The 22,533-nt window shown below is 38.7% G+C and overlaps 2 protein-coding genes across 3 annotated transcripts in view; one reads left to right on the top strand and one right to left on the bottom strand.

The window, feature by feature from the left end:
• The window catches only part of LOC145990321 (pickpocket protein 28-like), a 56,424-nt gene extending 51,399 nt beyond the window's left edge, over window positions 1-5,025 (top strand). For both annotated transcript variants that reach the window (XM_083126011.1, XM_083126010.1), the window contains 2 exons: window positions 3,584-3,675; window positions 4,366-5,025. In XM_083126011.1, coding sequence (XP_082982137.1) covers window positions 3,584-3,675; window positions 4,366-4,556 — 283 coding nt within the window. In that variant the 3' untranslated portion in view covers window positions 4,557-5,025. The remainder of the gene's footprint in view (window positions 1-3,583; window positions 3,676-4,365) is intronic.
• Window positions 5,026-7,443: 2,418 nt separating this feature from the next.
• The window catches only part of LOC145990544 (pickpocket protein 28-like), a 57,925-nt gene continuing 42,835 nt past the window's right edge, over window positions 7,444-22,533 (bottom strand). The window contains exons 9-11 of the mRNA XM_083126238.1: window positions 16,017-16,191; window positions 7,787-7,878; window positions 7,444-7,576 (exon numbers count right to left, since the gene is read on the bottom strand). Coding sequence (XP_082982364.1) covers window positions 7,446-7,576; window positions 7,787-7,878; window positions 16,017-16,191 — 398 coding nt within the window. The 3' untranslated portion in view covers window positions 7,444-7,445. The remainder of the gene's footprint in view (window positions 7,577-7,786; window positions 7,879-16,016; window positions 16,192-22,533) is intronic.

Below are 22,533 nucleotides of genomic sequence, written 5' to 3'. Positions count from 1 at the left end.
GTAGGGGATGGATTTATACACCCCCACAGAGCAGATCTATACATCAAATTTGATGTTGTAAAGCTCGATGGAACAGATTATCCGGCAAATTCAAATATAAGACTTGTAGACAATTTTGTGCCGCATCTGTTCTCTGAAATTGAGATCAGAAAGCATGGCGTTGTTATAAACAGAGTAGATTATCCCGGCATTACCTCCACAGCTTTGGCCACTCTAAAATTATCCAAAACCGAGGCTTCTTACTACAAAATCGGTGGATTTGAAGCTGGTGATAAGATATTAACCAAGAACCACACAGTGCTGTTCCCCATGCGCCTGTTGCCAGGATTCTTCTCGGATTACAAAGAAATTATGTGGAAGGGCGGGTTAAGAATTACATTTAGAAGAGCTGCAAATGATAATAATGCTTTGATGAGGTACAGCACATTAAATTCTACAGGAGAAGCTCTGCCTAATACCTTACCTGATGCAGGCAAATGCATTATTCAGACTATGGAGTTAAGAATCCCTGTTGTTGAATATGAGGCCAGTTATGCTCTGAAATACAAAGCTGATATAATAAAAAATCCACAGGTTCCTCTGCAATTTTACACATATCAATGCGTACAGAAGCCCGCCACTGGTACCTATTATGAATTTGATGCCACAAATTCATTCTCCAGCATACAATACGACATGCCTGATTTTGTGGTGGTACTGTTTCAGACTGGGAGACACAACAATCAGGAAAAAAATTCAAGTAGATTTGATAACTGCAACATCAAGAACATATATCTTAAAAATGGCAGAAATGAGGTTTTTCCTAGAGAAAATTATAATTTAGACATGTCCAAGGATGATTTTCTCAAATTATATGAGGCATTTTCGGCTTTCAAAAGGGTCACTACTGGCAGTACTGATATGTATTACACACCAGATGAATTCAAAGCACGGAGACCCATGTTTGTCATCAACACTTCAAAAAGGAAACAGGTTGTGGTAAATGACAGGACAAACATTAAAATTATCTGTGAATTCCACGAGGCATTACCCGACGACACCATATGTAGTGTCATTCTCATAGGTGAAAAATCATATGTTTATGATGTAAGAAATGAGCGGGTCACAGAGCAATTCTAGAGATCCGATTCAAACACAGAGGCCCTTTGGATATAAAACAATACTTTACCGTCAGAAAATATATTACCTACCCATTTTATAGCACCTCTGCTCGTAGCAGAAAAAGCTTTTACCTACTCAAAACACAGCCAAAAGCTGAAATACAGAAATATTGCAATGATTATTCTGTAAGTTAAAGACTTGTGTGCAACAAGACCAAACCTGCTATTCGGTTTGCATGACAATATCCAGGAATTTCCTCAATATGATGAATGGTCCCTGAAAGGGGGCACAGTACAGATAAGGATTTCTCTTTGAGTTCCATGACAAATGACATGTAATTTCCCTCGGAAAAGGCACAGTGCAGGTAATATCAACAGATATAATCACTCAGGCATACAGAAAGAAGGCAATTACTCTTTGATGATGAATAACTCTGAAAGGACACAATACAGATTATATCTGCTAGCATACAAGAAATATAATTTCCCAGGCAAGCATGATTAATTGTTGGCCGAAACATGGGACTGATCAAAAGATTGGAAAGAATATGGAAATAATTAATTATGTTTACTTGACCTCCATTCTATTGTATTGATCAGGCAATTTTGCCCGTATTGTTGAGCTGATATTTTACCCAGATAACAAAACTCTGGTGATTCTTAATGGAGAATAATTTTGCTCTGTTGTACAACATTTTTTACCAGGTTTAAGATCTGGGGGCTATCAACAAAACAAAATTATTCTCAAAATCTCACATATGGAATGCCACATCTCTCAGGACTCAAACCCAAAAGCCTCCTGATTACAAGACAATAATAATAACATTTTGCCATCAGATTTTATGAGGACTCAAACCCAAAAACCTCCTGATTACAAGGCAATAAAAACCATGCACCACACTCTACTGGCTCTTAGAACTCAATAAATATCACTTCAAGATTCCTGGGATTTTGACAGAAAAACATACTATAAACAATAAGATGATAAGAGTTTTAAGTATAGACAAATCAATCTAAGGGAGCTCTTCCTTTCTGAAAAATTCCCGAGGGCATTTTTCCAAAATTCTTGGGTTAGACTAGGGTTCCACACTAGAGCAAAAAGCTCATGTAGGCATGTTGAGCTTGATTTAAGTGTAGCAAATCTGCTGGAGAGAAGCTCTTCCTTTCTCGAGTTTATAGTATCATCAATACTACTACTTTAAATAAAACATCGAACCTGCGCGATGAGGTAGTGGGTAACGTTGTCGCCTCGTAATCAGTTGATTGATTGATTGAGTGATTTAGTTTATTTTACTTCGCGTCTTGTGCCTCTTGGCTAATTTGCGAAGATGGGGATGAGTGATGAAATAATGAAATTGATGAATGGACATTCACAAACAACCAAGCCCGAGCGGGATTCGAACCCGAGACCCTTGGCGTCGCAGGCCTCGTAATCAAGATATCCCACATTGGGCCCTCCGTGGAGTCACGCAGTCGATCGAATCCCACTTTAAACTCTAGATTCAGTCCCTATCTGAGCATAAAATTGACTTAAATTTTGGCTAAATTACCCTGCCTAGGGTGGTATCGAAATGGGGTACCGGGCTCCGCCAATTTTCGTCTCGTCCCCATAGCAAATCTTAAAGCAGCCCATTCTTTCTCGTATGTTAGGAGAATTGTCTGGTTCTCGGTGTCCTGTGAAGTCCCATAATAGTATATAGTAGCAACTGTTGCACTGTCTCAGCGCCCAAACTTTCACAGCGTAAACAAATGTTTCTTATGGCACCAAGAGCCCTCGAAAAGAAACGAAACGTTATTCTGACTGTATGCAAACACGCTGCACAAGTTCAAAGCTGGGACATTAACACTTGATTGATTGAATTGATTTATTTTACTTCGCTTTTTGTGCTACTTTTGGCTAATTTGCGAAGATGAGGATGAGTGATGATATGACGAAATTGATGAATAGACACTCACAAACATCCATGCCCAGGCCAGGATCCGAACCCGGTACCCCTGGCGTCATATTGGGGGACTTCAATGGATTAACTTTGCATTTTTCGGTAAACAAAAGTTATAACCTATGGTAGATATCCGCTTGGTATGAATGAATAAGTCTCATAGTTAATTATGCGATTTTACAAAGTCTATCTCGTATTGTGAATTTTTATTGTGTTCGTAATTTTTGGCTGATTGTTACAATGAAGATGGTTAGATGAAAATAAGGAAGAGGCATTCAAAAAGAATGCCCATACCGGGACTCGAACCCGGTATTGCAGCAGCACACATACAATTATACACAACACTCAAAATAACAATACATTCTGGAACCCTATTAAAGAGATCATATATAAACAGAACAATAAGTGCTACTTTAGGACAAAAAATTATACCTTGCAATTAAAAGAAAATGTATATTTTCCAACTGTAATACGCACTATATTTCAGTAGATAAGTTGTCGGATATGGAGGATAGATTGTAACTCAAACAAACTTCTTTCCAGGAAAACATATGGATTCCTCAATATCTTCTTCAAAGAAGAGCAGTTTGTTGCGATGCAGAGGGGAGAGGTTTTCGGACCGACAGAAGTTCTTGGTAAGTGAATTCAAATCGATTTATTCGATATAATATTGATTCCTTATATCACTAGTGGTCAAATCGTGACTGACAGTAAAATATTTTGGATGAGATTTTTAGCCGAATAGAAGTCCATAAAGTTTTCAAGCTTTGAAGTTTTTAAAGTTCATGCAACCATTTCTAGATCCTTTCATACTCTATTATGAAATAAGTCTACATAGTTAAATTATTAGTTTAAAATTACGTACATGAATGTATTTTAGTTTTACATAAATATGCATTTAACAATAAAACATGTGAGAAATATTTGTTCTTGTCTTGCAGCTCTCAAACATATGAGCTTTATTTTTTGTATACCCGTTTCACCACCCTGTCATATTCTGTTGGTGTATGTATACAAAGTGAAGGAAATTGTTGCTAGTATATTAAGGACAAATTCTGAACATAAACTAGAACAGAAAGCACATCGCCACTAATAAAATGGCGTTTCATAAAATTTGTTCGAAATAAGTAAACCAACAGTGAATGAAATTAAGCAATAAAAAACAGTACCTATTGATTAAGAAACGAATGTATTAAACATGCATTGTTATGTTATGCTAGTTGGTAGTTGCAACATTTTTTTAAAAATACATACAGATATCATTAGCATTAATATTTTTTTATGTATACCAATTTCAATAATCTTATATTTGATTCTTTTTTCAGCTAACTGTGGGGGATTTCTAAGCCTATTTCTAGGCTTTAGTTTCATCAGTGGTGCTGAAATGATCTATTTTCTGTTGGTTCGACTTCCGTGGAAAGTGTTCAACACGAAGCATTCCGTCCAGATGCGTAAAGAAGATCGTGTGCCGCAAGAAACAGCTGATGATAGCATTTTTATCCAGTATTTACCATAAACAAATGGCGAATTTGGATTTGCATCTGAGATACAAATTGGCAGACCAACTTTTAAAGAGTGTTTGAAAGTAACAGTTATTATGTTTTTTCAGGGATTGTAACTAGTTACTTTATAAAGTAAGTAGCTGTAACTGTAATTGAGTTCTATTTTTGCAATAGAAGTAACATTACCAACAGTACTTTTACAATTACTTTACGACACTTCAATTGTTAACAAATTAGCAACTCTGTTTTCTCTGGATACTGAAAGGATTTTCGTGGAATCGCCTAAGGCAAAGAAGCTAGTTGGGTGTGTACTTGCCCAACTGCGCCCACCCCTGTCATCTTCACTCTGATGGACTCTGGAAGTGACTCTTTCCTACTTGTGACTCTGAATTATGCCGAAATCACTATCAATTTCCTCAACACCAGTGCTTCATCCTTTAGCTACCATAAGCCTGTTAAACTCGAAAACCACAAGTTCTTCCTTCGTTGACATTTCCACCGAAATATCGAAAAAATCCACTGGCAACTTAACACCCACAGCTTGCTTCATTGTAAATGATCCACATAACAGCTCGTACTCACGTCTATCACGCGCTACCAATAGAAACGGTTCCATGTCTCGTCTTCTCTTCACTCGATATCCGTGCTCTCCCTACTTGCACATCCATCCTCTCTTCTACTATCACCTATAGTTCATGGTAGAGTTCTGCAGGGAGAGGATTTCGCAAATAGTTCGCACGGATGACGTACGCAACTCAGAGCTTCTCTCTAGCGAATACCGCTCGAACCGGCAAAAGGAGCGGTAACACTCAAGGAGTCGTGTCGTTTGCGCTGAGTCATTTGCACCGAGGATTCTTATCGGTTCATTTCCGCCGTGACATATGTCAAGACCTTCCTTGGCTGGTTTTCCCACAATCCAGAGTGTCATCACCGCCGCGCGCAAGTGTGTTTTTGGGCATATGGTGCATAGTGCATAAAGTAGACTTAAAACATAAAATCAAACTTGTGTTTATGACGTTGCACAGCTGTGTTTACACTGAGAAGTTAAACCTATCCAAAGAGTCAAATATGACTTTTCTTTAATTATTTCAAAAGACGTTACACACGATTACTTGTATCAATTTTATTCCACAATACAAAAACATAAATCAGCATCAGCCTATTAACTATTAATCAGTTATCGTTAATCGTAAAAAAAAAAACATTGTAAATACAGTATTGTTAAAATATTGCAAGCATTCTACAAGTACTACGTAAATGTACACTTTGGAAGCAACATAAATGTGCCAGTCTATTACACACACTTAATTATTATACACAACATAAAATCGTCAAAAACATTATAAATACAGTGGTTTTTTTTTTGCAAACATTATATAAGTAATAGCTACGTATATATAAACACAATATTTCGATACACTTGCACAACAACAATACAAACGTTATTTGAATTCTTTCCACGCGTTGTTTCTATCATTTCCATATTCTCAGCCATCTTGTCCTCTCTCAAGTGTCAGTTTTACATAAATACTAATTTTGCAATATCCCTCATATATACTTTCATCTTATATTCATTTACCAATCACCTTCCTTGTCAATCGAAGATAAACACAGCTGCAGCTTGGCAACGTCATAAACATACGTGCGCGCGGCGATAATGACACTCCGGATTGTGGGAAAACCCATCAAGGAAGGTCTTGACATATGTCGCGGCGGAAATGGACCCATAAAAACCCTCGGCGCAAATGACTCGGCGCAAGCGACACGGACTCAACACTCGAACCCCAGCAGCACACGTACAACCGTAATTAGTCTGTGGTAGTGGACCCACAAATATGGATCGTGAAGTGAAAGACGCAGTGAAATTAACTCAAGTAAACATAGTCATTATCTCCATGTTGAAATGTAGCTTAGTCTTGTCTATCTTACCAAGACGGTGGTGACATGAAATAGATGATTGGGTTGAAACTATCAGGACGGATATTTTACCTATATTGCGATTATTGTAACATTAAAATGATATTCCATTGTAAATGCTGGAGGGTGGGAGACTCGAACGAGTACGGGCGAGCGAAAATAGACCCATGCAGTAAGTACTCTAGTCCATAGCATGCTAAACTAGGTCACGCGTCTTTTCTTATGTTATACAAAACAACTAAACTGGCCTTGTTCATATATCAGCGACATGGACACTTTCTCAAGCAAGTTTAAAGGAAGCCACCTCAGTCATATTATACTAAGATAGACAATGATTGAAAAAGAAAGAAAAGATCTAACATTATGTACAATATTCAAAATGTCCTTTCAATTAAAACATATTCCATTGCAATTACAACACTTCTGTGAGTAGTTGTCTCTACTTCATAAGTGTGCTGTTCAGGAGATCACTGATACTTGTAATTTTGCAAGTGAGGTTCTCTGGCCGTGTCCCAAAGGTGCAAGACCGTACTTGAAGCGAGCATCCTCCGAGTATGGTCTTGGAGTGCGGTCTTCCAGTCGTGGACTGGAAGTGAAAGTCTTTCGAATTGCACTTCGACTGCAGCGCCAAATACGATCAGTAGATGAAACTGAGTACTCGTTGTTTTCCCCACGTTTTAAACACTTGTCTTTCACCATAGAAATCACGTTGCATTTTCAAATGTTCGTACACATACATTTCCACACATTAGAAGCACTTAAACCAACAACTTTCTGACCCATAACGTATATTTAACCTGTGTTGCTGGCTTTCTACCTCCGCTATTTTAAACAAACGAACAACGAGTGCGAGCTATGCACTTCCGTACTCCTGTTCTTGGCGCTTTCGAACTGTACTAGGTGACGTCACTTCCGCCAAAAACCATGCTTCAAGTACGTACTTCGACCTTTCGGACAGAGCCTAAGTACCCATAGTATCTTCAATACTAGGTTGGATACACTTTCGTGTTTTCGGGGGTAACCTTGCATGCCAGGCGTACTGTGAGGAAGTAGACGATCTCGACGAGGCTGAGAACGCTAAATCCCAAACAGAATCCCAGAATTCCACCACAATTGGCTGCAAGAGACAAAGAAAATACTATATTTACTGTTTAGTCAAATCCGTGCTTTTATTCAATGCTCTGTATTGTTTAGAAAGCTCATACACTATCCCAGTGCTTTAAAGTTAGTTACTAGAATCCCACCCAACTGGAAATGTTTCGAATACCACCGTGATTAAAAGTATTTATCATGCTTTTACACTTGTGCGCCTTGCTGTTTTACTTACCTAGAAAATCCGTCCATCCGTACAGTTCGCTCCTCTGCCTAATGATGAACTGCATATCTTTGAAGAACAGGGAAACTTCAGTTAGCGACCATCTGGAAGAGGAAACAAAAGATTAAATTAATTGCGGTTACCTGCTACACGTGAAGAACTAATTGCACGTTGTCATTCGGTGGGGATAGAAAGAAGATAGAAAAAGGTGAGAATCCCTGAAGACACCCAACTTCTACCCGTATACATTCAGGGGTAGGCGCTTAGTGCTCTGGTACCTTTAAAAAAAAAACAGGGCGTCAGATCCGCGGAATTTCGGTTATCCATTTTTCCTTTTCCTCCATCTTTATTGATACTTTCAATTGTACATGTTTGAGGCGATAAGCCACATCTGGTTGGTGACGTACACATTCAGGATGTCCTGATTCAGGATCTCTTTGAAATGCGTCTCGATTCGGGATGTGTTTATCACAGATTTGATGTCTCGGTGGAATTTGTCCCGATTGAGGATGTCCTTTAATTGCCTAAGGGAAGGGAGGGGTAAGACCGGTTTCTTGAGAATTTCGACCTTTAGGAGCAAGGGAAGATAGTAGTCCAAATCACCTTGAAAAGACAAAATTAAGTTAGTTTAGGTTAGGTTAGGAATCATATCGTTCCATTGCTACGCGAACCTCGCGTGCATGTGCATGTTCAAGCGGTGGAATGTCTACCCTATGAGTCACTCCCACTCTACGGCTCCAGTCAAGAAGCATCCTGAGTTAGGACAACCTCAAATCTTTAGCAAACCGGTTCACAGAACACATCCCCAATCGAGACAATTTTCAATAGAATTTCCACCGATCCTGAATCGAGACATCCTCAGTGTGGTATAAATCATCTGGTTAACGTCTCATGGATAAAGTGGATCAAGATTGTTTCGGCGTACCAGAAACAAACTTGGTTTTCAGTTAAAGTTAATGTGCTAGTAGTGCAATAAAGTAATATATACTGCTGGACAAAAAAAACCGCACACTTGCATTTTTTGTGATAACGCATAAATTCTGATTCGAAGGCTAAGTAAATGTTGCAGAAATTATTGGAAATAAGAAATCCTGAATATATTCAACAGAAAGCAAATTAAAATTTATTGTTAATAAGTTAAATTAGAACATAAACGAAAGTTACAGAAAACTACCAAAAAAAATCTTAGCAATATTTTTTTTTTAAGATTGTTAACTGGTACTGGTGGGGTCTAATAACGGGTGTTACCTCCCCTGCCATCAATTACAGCTTGTAATCGCCGTGGCATACTTCGAATAAGGTTGGCAATCACTTCTTGGTCCAATTGCTCCCATTCTTCTTGAATAGCACGTCTTAGCTCTTCAATTGTTTCTGGAACTATTGCGCGGTTTCTGATATGTCGTTTCAGTTGATCCCAGACGTGCTCTATCGGATTTAGGTCCGGACTTTGTGGTGGCCATTCTAATCGCGTAATCGCAACTTCGTCCAAGTACTCCGTGACAATATTCGCAACGTGAGGACGCGCATTGTCATGCATAAAAACAAAGTCTGGGCCTATGAATGGTGCATATGGTACTACATGATCTGCCACACATTCTGTAATATACCTGCAAGCTGCCATTGCCTCATTATCTACAAGAACCAACTCTGTACGTCCTTGTAAAGAGATACCTCCCCAGACCATGACACCACCACCTCCAAAGGGTGTTATTTCAACGAAACAACATTGTGCATAACGCTCATTAGGTCTTCGATACACATGTTCAAGCCCGTCTGATGAACGTAGGTTGAATTCTGACTCATCAGAGAATAAAACCTTTTCCCACTGCTCCACATTCCAACGTAAGTGTTTTGTAGAAAATTCCAGTCTTCGCTTCCGGTGACGTGCTAACAACCTGGGACCTGCAGCCGGCCTCCGAGATGATAAACCACTTTCATTCAGTCTTCTACGAACTGTTCGTGAAGAAACCACAGTTCTATGAACATTTCTCAAATGCTGTGCCACAATATTTGAAGTCGTACGACGGTCTCTTAAGACTATGATACGCATGAAACGATCTTCCCGTGCTGTTGTGCATCGTTCTGACCAGAACCCGGTCTTCTACCATAGGAACCGGTTGCGTCATACCGTCTGAGACCTTCATGGATAGTACTTCGTGCTATATTTAGCACCCTAGCAATATAGTGTACACTACGACCATCATCGCGAAGAGCTACTGCTTTTATTACCTCTTCACGTCTCATTTTCAAGCTAGCAGCAAACTTACAATACACTTGCAAGAAAAATACCAGCAATGACAATGTCAATAATACGAGGGTGGATCATTAAGTATCGCACAACAATCATTTAAAAAAGAAGTTTAATAGGTAAGACAACATAAATTATACACATTGAAACCACATTGTTTAGCTACTTTTCGGCATAGGAGCCAAGTCTTTCAACACATTTTTCCCATCGTGGCACTAGTTTCAATATACCCTGTTCATAGAACTCCGTCAATTGGGAATACAGCCATCTGCGCACAACCAATTGCACTTCTTCATCAGAATTGAAGCGTTGGCCACCTAGGAATTTCTTCATTGCGCCAAACAGATGGAAGTCTGAAATGTTGAACCGCCCTGACAAGGTTCTGAGATGGATCCGCCGGTCTTTGAGAATTGCCTGCTCAATGGCTGTAACATTCCGTTTCATTGCAGCTGTTACTGGTCGCCCGGAACGTGACGAGTCAACAAGGTTCACACGGCCTCCTTGAAAGAATGTGCACCACCTGGATATGTTGCTACGGTCCAAACAGTCTTCCCCATACACGCCCAACATTTCCCTGACAATTTCACTACGGTTTTGTCCTTTAGCCCACAAAAAACGAACTACAGCTCTTTGCTTTTCAGACTTTGACGACAATAACATGCGCGCAATCTTTGTTAAGTAGTTCACGCTTCTGCCGCAAGAGTTATATTTGATCGAACAAATTCCGTCTCTATCGTGAACTTCAAATTATACATCTGTAAAATTTCAAGGTCCCAGCCACAATAACATCGCGGGGAAAAATTGTTGTGCGATACTTAATGATCCACCCTCGTATATGTTACTATGGTTACTATGAACCAAAATTCATGCCTCTCTAGATATTAAACAAAATAACATCAACAGGAATTGAAAATCAATAAATTAAAACAAAATTGCATGAAATTAATTTTGAGCCTACTAAGTGTTCCAAATAAGTAAATACGAGTAAATAAATAAATAAATAGATAAATAATAAACGGAAAACTGTGGAAAATGTTCAATAATGAATGTTCAATTGTTCAATACTTAACTGAGAGCGTAATTCATAAGTAATTGCAATTCAGATGTCAAATATTAAGGTGTCCGTTTTTTTTTGTCCAGCAGTATATCATCAGTATGTTAGTAACAGAACAATGGTTGTAATGTGTTAGGACAGGGAGAGTAGAACGAGTGTTATTTCTGGAAGGATATTAAATAAGTTAAAGTCTCTAAAATGTGAGAATTAGGAAGAAAAAGTTATAATAATAATAAAGAAAAAAGGAAGGAAGAAAAGAACTGTGTGACTAAATGTAGAGATCGAAGGGTGAATTGAGGTGATAATATGAGAAGAGAGGTGATCTTGCTGAGGTGCCAGCAGGAAGTGGTCCTACTGGGAAGGACGTCAGTACGGGAGATGGTTTTCCTGGAACCATCATGAGGGTAGAAGGTTCCCGGGATACTTCAGAAAAGGTTAGGGCTGGGAAGTGTAACGTATTTCCGCGTTTATTATTACGTAAATTTCGTTACAAGTTTGCCGCAGGCGCTTGTCGCCTGATTGCTCCCATGTTTGTGCATACGGACCATGTAGTTCTTTGAAATGATACGAGATGGCAGCACTAGGGCTACTTAGAGTAGGTATGACGTAACAGCGTCACCTGATGGACGATTTCCCAGTGGGTTACGGCAGCTCGTAATCTCACTCGCCCTTCCATCACGCCACGAGTCAACATGTGCACTACGAGACTGGGAACATTGCGGAATGTACTGCCCCTGCAGACTTTCATTACAGGAGTACACGCAGTGAAGTGCTATGTTTCTTCAATACCCCCACGAAAACTGCGAAGGTTGCCTGCATCAACAGGAATGGTTTCTTCGCCTGCCCAAAGTAGACGATGCTTGGAGAAGAAAGCATGGTGTATATGTACTTTGATTGCGATGAAAACAAAACCACAGCTGTTCACAGAACGCCCGTGGCGACAGGTGTCAGTGAAAGATCTGTGTGGAGAATTTTGAAGGAGAAACACAAAAGTGTTGCGATTGCGAGCATTGTTGTCACCGTACATAAACTGATGAAGGAACTGCAAGAAAATGTTAATTTTAAGGTTTCGCGTTGGTCGATGCGTATGATCATAAGAAAAATAGGATTCAGATTTAAAAAGCACAGCGTAAACAGCAGGAAGCTACTCCTTGAACGAAACAGCATCGTTGCGTTGCGGCGATCATTTTTGCGTTAAGTTAAAGAACTGCGCAGAGAGCAACCCTGCCGGTCTATCATTTACATGGATGACCACACTGTCCCCAAAGTTTGGCTGGATTCCAAAGATTCGGGGGGGTTAAAAGTGCCAACAGGAAAGGGTCCCAGGTTTATTATTTGCATGCCGGTGGTGAAAGTGTATTTGTGGAGGGGGTGAAGTTAGTGTTCCTTTCAAAAACAACTTCTGGTGACTATCATGGGGAGATGAACGCTAACAATTTTATGTTGTGGTTCGAAGAACAGCTTCTTCCCAATCTGCCCCCAAACTCTGTTATTGTGTGTGACAATCCTCCATACCACAACAAGTTACTGAAAAGAATCCCAACATCAAACAGCAGGAAGGATGAAATGAAGTCGTGGCTATCATTTCACAATGTTCCGCATGCAGAAGGTTTGCTAAAAGCCGAATTATATGAAATAATTAAAATAAACAAACATAAAATAAACATCTAGCAGTGCTAACATTAAATTGAAAATTGGTAGTTTGCACCGCGATCCTTGCTGCTCGTACTCTTACTCGTGCCATGGTTCCTTTCATAGTAGTTGGCAACGCTGACTTAGCAGGGAGTGACGTTACTGCCAGGTTATTCCTTCCCGGCTGTAGATGACGCTAGGTGAAGAAAGCAAAGGAGAATTGGGAAGAGCTCCTCCGGATGGAAGCCAGGATAAATTACGATGGGAAGACGTAATTTGGGACTTCATTTCATGAAGGATGCCATTTGACCGTGTTTGCCGATACATGGAAAATTGGAAGTCTCGTGCCTAGGACACGTTACATTACTATACAGGTATGAGTAGTGAACTTTATAGTGCAACGTGCGTGGTTTTGACCAGTACCCATTTTTACCCTTTGAAATTGCGTCGAATGCCGAAATAGTACAAGTAAGCGTAACTTGGTTTGCAGCCGTACTTTTGAGTGTTAGATTACGTGACAGTAAAGAATTAATCGGAACAATTTGATGGTTTGTAATTTGCCGATAATTTTTGCATTGTGTTACGTAAGGAGGTTACGAGTGACCGCTGGGTATTAGGATATGTACTTTACGATTAGAAAAGGCACGTGTTAAATCAATGACATGCATCTCATGCTTTTGATATGAATGCAAAAACACGTTATTGGTTGATAAAAATGTAAATCTGGAAAATCGCGACAGTCTTGTAGTGAGACTCCCAATCTTTACCTAGCTTATCAATTTGCTTCCCCTTTTTACGAGCAACTTATAAAATATTATCATTGTAAATGTAAATTTGAAGGCATGCACCGGTTGATTACGAACATTGAAAATTACACGAAGTTGTTAAAATCGTAATTGTCACAATAAGTATAATTGATGTAGTACAAGATTGTAGTAGTTTTGCTGGTCAAAACGAAAGAAGTAACTTTGGATTGTACATTGTAGTCAAGTGAAGAATTAGTTACGCGTCAGCTTAATTGACGTGTTAGTGATGGTATGAACGAGTCTGTTGAAAAAAAAAAAATAACAACCAAAGAAATGTTCTTTAGATACATTGGTATCTCATACTTTCTGTGATATTTATACATATATGTAAGATACCATAAACCAAATAAATTGTTAACGTATAAATTTACGAATATTTAAATTTTGAATTGTTGAGTGGGATATACATATATACAGGGCGATTTGTTGAATTGCCGACTTGCGTAGCGTCGCAAATTTATAATTATTTGCGTTATCGTTTGATACAATTGTAGACAAGTATACGCACAATAAAAGATATGTTATCAAAAAGATAAAATGCAACTATGAATATTTATTGACATTTGCCAAAAACTTGAAATTGATTATAACATTCAAAAAAGTGTCTAGTATTTCTGCAGGTAGTACGTATTTAGTGATGGTAGAGGGGAGCAGATTGTAAGAATGGATTTGTTATTGTGTGACGCATTTTGGGAAAGGTGTTTCTTTCTGTAATTATATTAGATGTGAAGTAACTATTCATACAGTAAACTTTATTGTGACGATTTTTGGCCCAGTACCAATCAACTTCCAGTATTATTTGAGGCGTCGCGTAAAACGTGGCAAAAGCCTCCCACCCAGTAATTTGTACGTTCTACTGACAAACGCTTACTTAATCTACGGCCTCTCCCATTTATTTAATTTTATGGTAGCTTGTAAATATCCAGTGAACTAAAGCGAGTAGAACGTTACAGAAGGTAAGGGAAGAAGAAGGGAGTTAGTAATAGAAGAGGTTATATAACATATAGAGGTAGGAGATTATGGTTTTCGTATAACTGTTTTCACTCTCGTTATGTAAGTCTTGCAATTCATTTCACTGGATTGCATTGGCGCAGCCAGATATGGGTTCAGTGGGACCGGGCCACTCCTGAAACATTACCAAAATTACACTGCTCTACAATGTAACTTTTACATAAACAAAAGTAGTTGTTTTTGTAGATTTTAAGATGCAGAGTTAAAAAAATGGCTCTTGTTTTAATGTGACACCGGAAAACCTAACTGAAACAGCTTGCAAATGTTGTAACCTATGTGTACCAGCTTACGCAGAATTTGTGTGTGTGTTGGGGGGGGGGGGGGTGGAGGCTGTAATTGTAAATGTTGATATTACATACCTGCGTTGTTGGGGGAGCAGGATACACAATAAAATATTTCTAATTTTAGATTTAAAAATTATTCAAAGACAAGAAATGGTAGTCGAAGTTATTTTAAGAGCGTTGCATTAACCTCTTTGGTTTTCCCAGTCTTCTTTGGAGCTGTGATTTAAAAATGTTGATTTTCTCAAATCTTTGGGATAGGCTGTAGCCCCATCAGCTCCCTCTCTATGTACGTCAGTGCCCATGTCTTACATGTAGAGACCTTGTTTACGCAGTCGCGATATAATCGAAAAACGTTGATCCTTAGTATTGCTTATAAGTGCATAAAATGACATGTCACGTATAATTTTCTTATTTATTAACCCGAGCTTACCAGTGCCGTACATTACCTTGGGGGTACTTAGGGGCCCACATATTTTTTTTTATCATTGAAATTCAAGAAAACGTTTTCTTTTTGAATCACTGCTTGCTTTGTTGTTTGTATAGGTAATGTAATAATTACAAAAAATACCATCAAGTAATACTTTCACAATTATCACACACTTTTTTATAATTCACTAAAGCTTAAAAAACATACATTTTACAGCAATGCGTTTTTGTTCATATAGGTACAATGATGTTGTAATTATAATAATTACAAAAAATGTCATAATTACCACAAAAAATAACCAATTATCCACAGTCTCTTGCATGAGTGTCATGTCGGAGGACTCATCCCAAAGGAGAGGGGAGACTGTTAGGCCAACCGAGTGAATATTGCTTCCTGTGTTAGTTACTTTTACGATTCTATAAACAAAAGTAATACAAAAACATTGGGAACACGCTAGAGATTAAGGAATAAGGTAATATTTTCAATTGTTATACAAATAAATGTTCACAGTTGAAATATCGAAGTCATTTCCAAGTGACATGTGTCGCTTGTGGTTTTGGTCTGAAAGCTCCCTAAGTGTAACGGTACTCCGTTGTTGGAACGAAGCATGGTTTTTGTGTTGCTTTAAACTTGCGCATGTAACATTAGACTGGGAAAACGTGCACTATAGAGAATAGAGTGTGTAGCTTGTCTAAACACTTTAAGGAAAATAACAGTAAATACATTCTAGCTTTTTTAAAAAATAGCATCCGTTTTATGGTTTGAACAAAAATATTTTACCTTTTGCCTTTGAATTCCGGGAGGGCTGACTTGTCGAAATTCGAATGTGACGTTTCTACATCATACTGGAGCCCGGTGCATGCTGGGAGGCAATTTTTGCTCTCGCCGATTAAGGCCAGCAGCATTTTGTCCTTCTCGCTGGACACTTTCCGAAATAGAGTGCGGAGGCGCGCCACTGCAAAAAAAACACAAGGTGTGTCATCTGTTATTTACCTTATCTATCTACATGTGCTTAAAAACTTTAGAACTGATAAAAATCTTTCCGTCGAATATAAAATCTTTCAAGTTTAAAGTACTGAAAATGCACTGTTGCTTCCTTAATTTTTGTCTAAAGTGATAGGTGATAAAAGACAAGTTGAGAGGGTGAGAGAGAGATATAGATGGTGGAGCAGAAACAAGGAACACGCACCAAGAGGACTTGACACAAAGTGAAATAAAGAGTGAAGAAAGAAAGACAGGATACTAAGTGAAATAAGGAGAGAAAAAACAGAAAACAAGAGTGAAAGTAAGCGAGAGAAAAAAAGAGGAGAACAAAGAAAGAAAATACAGAAAGAGAAACTAGAAAAGGGGAGAAAAACAGATAAACAAAGACACAACGGAAGGTAGAAAGGGAGACAGAGAAAAAGAAATAAAAACATGATACAGAGACAGAGGAGAGAGAGAAAGAAAGATAAATGGAGAAAGAAGAAGAAAAAGGGAAGCGAAACGACAGAAACGGAAGACAGACAAAACACAGAGAGAGAGAGAGAAAGGAAAAGAGGGGGACAGATAGTGAGAAGGGAAAAGAGAGAAATATAAAAAAGGAAAAGAGAATAAGGAAATAAAGGGCAGAAAGGGAAATAAAAAGAGAAGAGGAGGCAGAAAACAAGATAAAGAGAAAATGGAAAGAAAAGGACATATATAGAGAGAAGAGGCAAAAAACAAGATGAAGAGAGAGAGAGAGAGAGAGAGAGAGAGAGAGAGAGAGAGACAATGACAGATAGGAGAGGATGTTGAGTTTCAGTTTCTTTCAGTTTTTCGATTATCCAAGAAATGGAGTTAAGAATAAGACAGAATTTGTAACACAAACAAAAGTGTATAATTCGGGAACACAGTAACAGAACAAGTACAACAACTTACATATTGGTATAAATGAAAGAAGTCTCGTCACGAAGAATGCTATGACTTTGAGACATACATGAGAGAAGTAATACACAGACTGATAACAAACAACGTTCAATAACCAGGTCTGGCGTTCACTGCTGATGCAGATCAAGTCCGGCGTATATGTTCAATTGGTATACGACACTCTCCCCCCCTTTGGTTGAAGAGACTCCCGTTTCATGGAGTTCGCCCATAGCGGTCAGGCGGTCGTCTTGGTCTCTGTGATCTCCTAACCGGTTGATTGTCGCAGGTCACATTTGGAGGTTCCACTAGATCTTCAGTAGCAGGTACTGGGAGATAGTCCTCCTCTCTAACAAGCACTGGGTTGTTTCCGCGCGATCGACTTTGATTTCGGACAAAGATGTATTTTCCAACCTTGTCGAGATACCTCTTGATCCTCGTGAGATGAACAACAATCAGGTCATTATCTACAATCACCTTCGCCATCTTTCGGCCCATCAATTTAACAATTTCTACGATTTTGTACTTGGATCCATGGCTGGATTGTTTCTTGTGACGTTCCACAAGTACCTTTTCCCCCGGCATAAACGGAACGGGACTAATAGGCTGATTCTTGGAACCATTTGATGTGTCAAAAGCGGAAATGTCTGTTCTTGGCCGAAACTTAATCAAACGTTCTGCTGGACTATACCCGTGCACTGGAGTATTCCTTAATCTGCCCAAAAGCTCAAGAACGAACTTGTCCATCTCTCTCAACGTGATGCATGAACGATTTGAAAAGTTATTTTCGAGTAAGTTCTTCACCACCCTAACATTCTCTTCAGCTAGACCATTTGCTTAAGGGGTGTACGGAGCTGAGTGAAGAATCTTGATATTCCTCTTTGAGCAATAAGAGTTGAACTCTGAAGATGCAAATGGTTGGCCATTGTCTGTAACATACGTTTTCGGATATCCAAAGCATGAAGAAAATTCATCTAAATATCCAATCATGGTGTCAAATTGCATATTCTTCACTCTCCATACAGATATCCAATGAGAATAAGCGTCAACCAGCAACAGGAAATTCATGTCTGAGAAATTGAAGAAATCAAGATGAACACGCTCAAAAGGCTGCGATGCAATAGGCCACTTTTCGAATGCGGTACCCGGTACGTTGGGCCTGTTATTGTATCGCAAACATGTGTCACATAAAGACGTGAGCCTTTCAATGTCTTGGTTCATCGTGTTCCAGAAGAACGACGAACGAGCTATTTCTTTCATTTTGCATGTTCCCTGGTGGAATTTGTGCAACAGAGAAAGGACACTTTGGATACAAGATTGAGGTACAACCAGTCTTTCGCCCACGAAAATACATCCCTTCTGTATGTGGACACCATATCGCCTGTCGAATATTTTTCTGAGAGGATGACATTTTGTTCTCCCGATGAATTATGGCCATCTCCCTTGAACATATTCGAAGACTTTAGAAAGCTCAGGATCACGTTGTGATTCCAGCGAAATGCGAAACAACTTCTAAGATTCAATAAAATTAAGGACAACCGGCTCAGCTGTCAACTGACATGCGAAATCATCATAATAATCATGAACTGGATCATCTGCAGCGCATCAGCCAACTCAACATGAGGCGTGTAAACAGTTTTGAAGTCATATTCTTCCAATACCAACTTCCGTCTGTTGATTCTGCTGATGGCTAAAGCAGGCAGGTTACTTCTAGGATCCAGCAAGTGAGATAAAGGTTTCGAGTCGGTGAACGCAACAAAATGTCGTCCAATGAGATACTTGTGAAAGTATTTAACTCCACAGACTAATGCAAGTGATTCCCTTTCTAATTGAGTGTAGTTTCTTTCCGAGGCGGATAGGGTACCCGCCATACACATGATAGGCTTTAGGACTCCGTTTATCTTGTGCATTATGGCTGCTCCCGTAGCGGTAGGAGATGCATCCGACATCAGGTATAAGTCTTTGTAAGGATCATATACAGTACGTACTAAGTCCTTAGATAGCAGATCCTTGACATCCTGGAATTCCTTCTGATGAACATCTGTCCATGACCAGCGCACCCCATTCTTCAACAAATCATATAAACTGGCAACACAGTCAGCTAGGTTTGGCATGTACGAAGCGTAATACGTGACCATACCGAGAAATGACTTCAATTCGCCGACATTAGTGGGTGGCTTACACAGAATTATTTTATCAATGTTTTCTTTCAGAGGACGAATTCCCTCCTGTGAAAGAGAATGTCCCAGATACTTCACATTTTGCACGAAGAACACAGACTTTTGTTCATTTATCCGGACGCCATAATCGGAAAAAAGATTCAGCACCTTTCGTGCGTTATCATTGCACTCCTCAAGAGTAACTCCTCCTACTAAAATGTCGTCTTGGAAAATGGAAACCTTGTCTACACCCATCAATATCTGCTCCATCGTGGCTTGAAAAATGGCACTGGCAGAGTTTACTCCGAAGGGAAGCTTCAACTGTCTGAATAACCCGAATTCCGTGTTGAAGACAAGTACCTTCTGAGCCTGTTGAGATAGGCGTAACTGAAGGTAAGCCCTTTGAAGGTCAAATGAAACGAACCAACCATCTTGTTGAAGAGGTCCTCTATTTCAGGTAACGGATGTCCCATCTTCCTAAGTTGCGGATTTACAGTGTTCTTGTAGGACACACATAGCTTTAATTCACCGTTTTTCTTACGAACAACAACAAGAGGAGAAGATCACGATGGTGATTTGATCGGTTCAATGACTCCGTCACTAACCAACTTGTGTAATTCATCCTTGACTGGTTCCTTAAGTGAGTACGGGACTTCGTAATATCTCTTGAACACTGGTGTAGCATCGTCTTTCAATGACAAGTCTATCTCGAAGCGCTTGATCGACTTGGACATGTCACCATCAAAAGGTATAGGAAAATCTTTCCTTAGATTCACAACCAGTTCTTTTATTGCTGATGATTCAACAGCAGTTGCAACCATCTGAGGAACATGTGAAACAAAAATGTTTCGCCATTCAGGCATGAAAATATCAATCCAAGACAAACCCATAATCGCACGATTCAATTTTGTCTTTACAACAATCATATCTAAGTTATGTTTCGTTCCTTGAAATACAACTTCAACGTTAACTTTTCCTAAAACACCAAGATTATTACCATTTGCCAAGGTAACTTAATATATAAGGTAGCGCCATCCGAAAATTGCCGCTCATGCACGAGCGCGTGACGTCATGTGGGAGGATCGGTTATGCTCGGTGCCCCTTCGGTTATGTTCGTTCGGGGCTTGGCCGAAGCAAACGGTAGCTTTCATTTCTATGCGAGTTTCAGAGAGGAAAAGTATTTCATTACTTTGAGGGGTAAATATTAATTATCATACTTCGGGATGGTATTCAGGTATTCCTTTAATGATTAATAACATAATTAAAACATGCTACTTTTAAAAGAGGTAAAATTGCGCATGCAAAAGTTTTGTAAAAATTCATGTTTCTGAAACCTGATCGATATATTACAAAGAAGGTTGTCCGTGTTCTCATTAGCATTTCAGATTTCATTTCATAAATCGTATTATGATTTTAATAAAAAAAAACGTTGCATGCTAAAGAAGAATTGCACAGTGAAAGAGTTACAAAGAAAGAATTGATTGACAGATTTGGTTTATTTTTGCTTTTCTGTCTTTTATAAATATGAAAGGAAAACCCATAAGAGGTAGCCCCCCCCCCCCGCCGTCGTTCTCTTTCTTTGTTTCCACAAGTACTAATTTAACTAACTTAACCTACTCTAAATACTTGATGAGTGCTAGGAACATCAATCTTAAATGTCTTAACCTACTCAATTCAAGCCTATAGAAATAGATTTATGATCACACGGTAAATGAAACGCTTTGAGAATATCGATGAAAATATCTTAGTTCTTACGTAGTTTAATTAAACAATAAAGGAGAAAAGTTACATGAACTCTCAATGATTGACTGTGCAAGTGTACGAATTATTATTCGTTAAAGAACTTTGTCCGCAGATTTTTCATTTCCATTTCCATGTGTGTCTGAGTTGTATAACCGGAAAATATACTCCAAGGCTGATATGCGATACACATTTGTACATTAACGAAGTAACTTGCATTACACTAATCTTAGATCTTGCTCTTTTTGACAGAAATGTACTACAAAGAAATAATGTAACATCCATTGGTTTATATTGAGTACAAGGGTACAAAATTATTTACAATGTAATTTCAATGATGGGTATAATATTCACTCATGCAATATTTACCATCGTGCATACAACTCTATGTAACTCGAATTGAAGATGTACTAAGTGAATTTAATTTCCAATAGCGTGGAAGTTAGTACGCGATCTTCGAAATGCACATTCTCGACAACGTTTTTCACAATAATGTGAACATACAAATCACAATCAACATCGGTTTCTGTTAAATAAATGAATTTGTTAGTAATTATAAATCCGACTTTCATAAAATGTACATAACAAATCAGTTAGGCTCACTACGTACTTCGCACTAGATGAACACATTTTCAAGATATTGATGACTTTTCTTGTGGTACTGTCGGTTAGGTTACGTTTTAGATTTTGAACTTCTTTATTTAGTTAAAGCAGGTTGATAGAGGTTGTTTGTAATCTTTAATTTATTTGCTTCTGAATGCAGATGTGTGTTTCTCCTTTGTAAACGAACGAATATATTTTCCAACTACGAAACATTGCTTGCAGTTTGTGTATATACCTTCGTCTATATATTTTTATCTTTTCTGGCAGCATAGTCTTTAGCTTGTTTAGGGCACGTCCTCCTAGTTTTTTTTGGTACTAAAGTAGGTAAATTTCTTAAATTGGGTGTAATTTTAGCGATGGCACTGCAGTTGGCTTCAGCACGTTCTTTGGTGGAAAATACAGAAATTCTGCTTTTAGATCTCGCACATAGTCTTCTTCACAATAATTGGCACTGCACACTTGCATTTTTTACATTTCGTCTACAAGCATGAATCCACTGTTTACTTACGCAATTATCGACTGGAAATCTATGATATTTTGTCAGTTCCTTTAGTTTTCTGGTTATAGTTTTCATAGCTTGCTACAGCACAATTAGGCATGATTGCAGTCTACAAGTACAAAAATACAATAAAAATAAATCGAACGCTACAAAATCAATAACCTGCTTGTTCCGATTTTTGCGACGTGTTTGGTGGTAGTAGCTAAATGTACCCGGCACCAAACTTACTGCACATAGCAACGAGCACCGTCAAACCCGATCCTCCCAGATGACGTAATGCATACGTACTTCACATAGCAACGAGCACCCCCTGACCATTTGCTGCTTTCAAGATGATAGGAAAATTGTGTATAGTGCAACCTCGCAATGAAGACTCAAATTGTCTACTGTCAATTAAATTATAAACAGAACC

This window comes from Lepisma saccharinum, chromosome 7 (genome assembly GCF_977018435.1).
Source record: "Lepisma saccharinum chromosome 7, izLepSacc3.1, whole genome shotgun sequence".
In the NCBI taxonomy this organism is placed as follows: Eukaryota; Metazoa; Arthropoda; class Insecta; order Zygentoma; family Lepismatidae; genus Lepisma; species Lepisma saccharinum.
The sequence above is the reverse complement of the archived record's forward strand: the minus strand, read 5'-3'. Positions and strand labels throughout refer to the sequence as shown.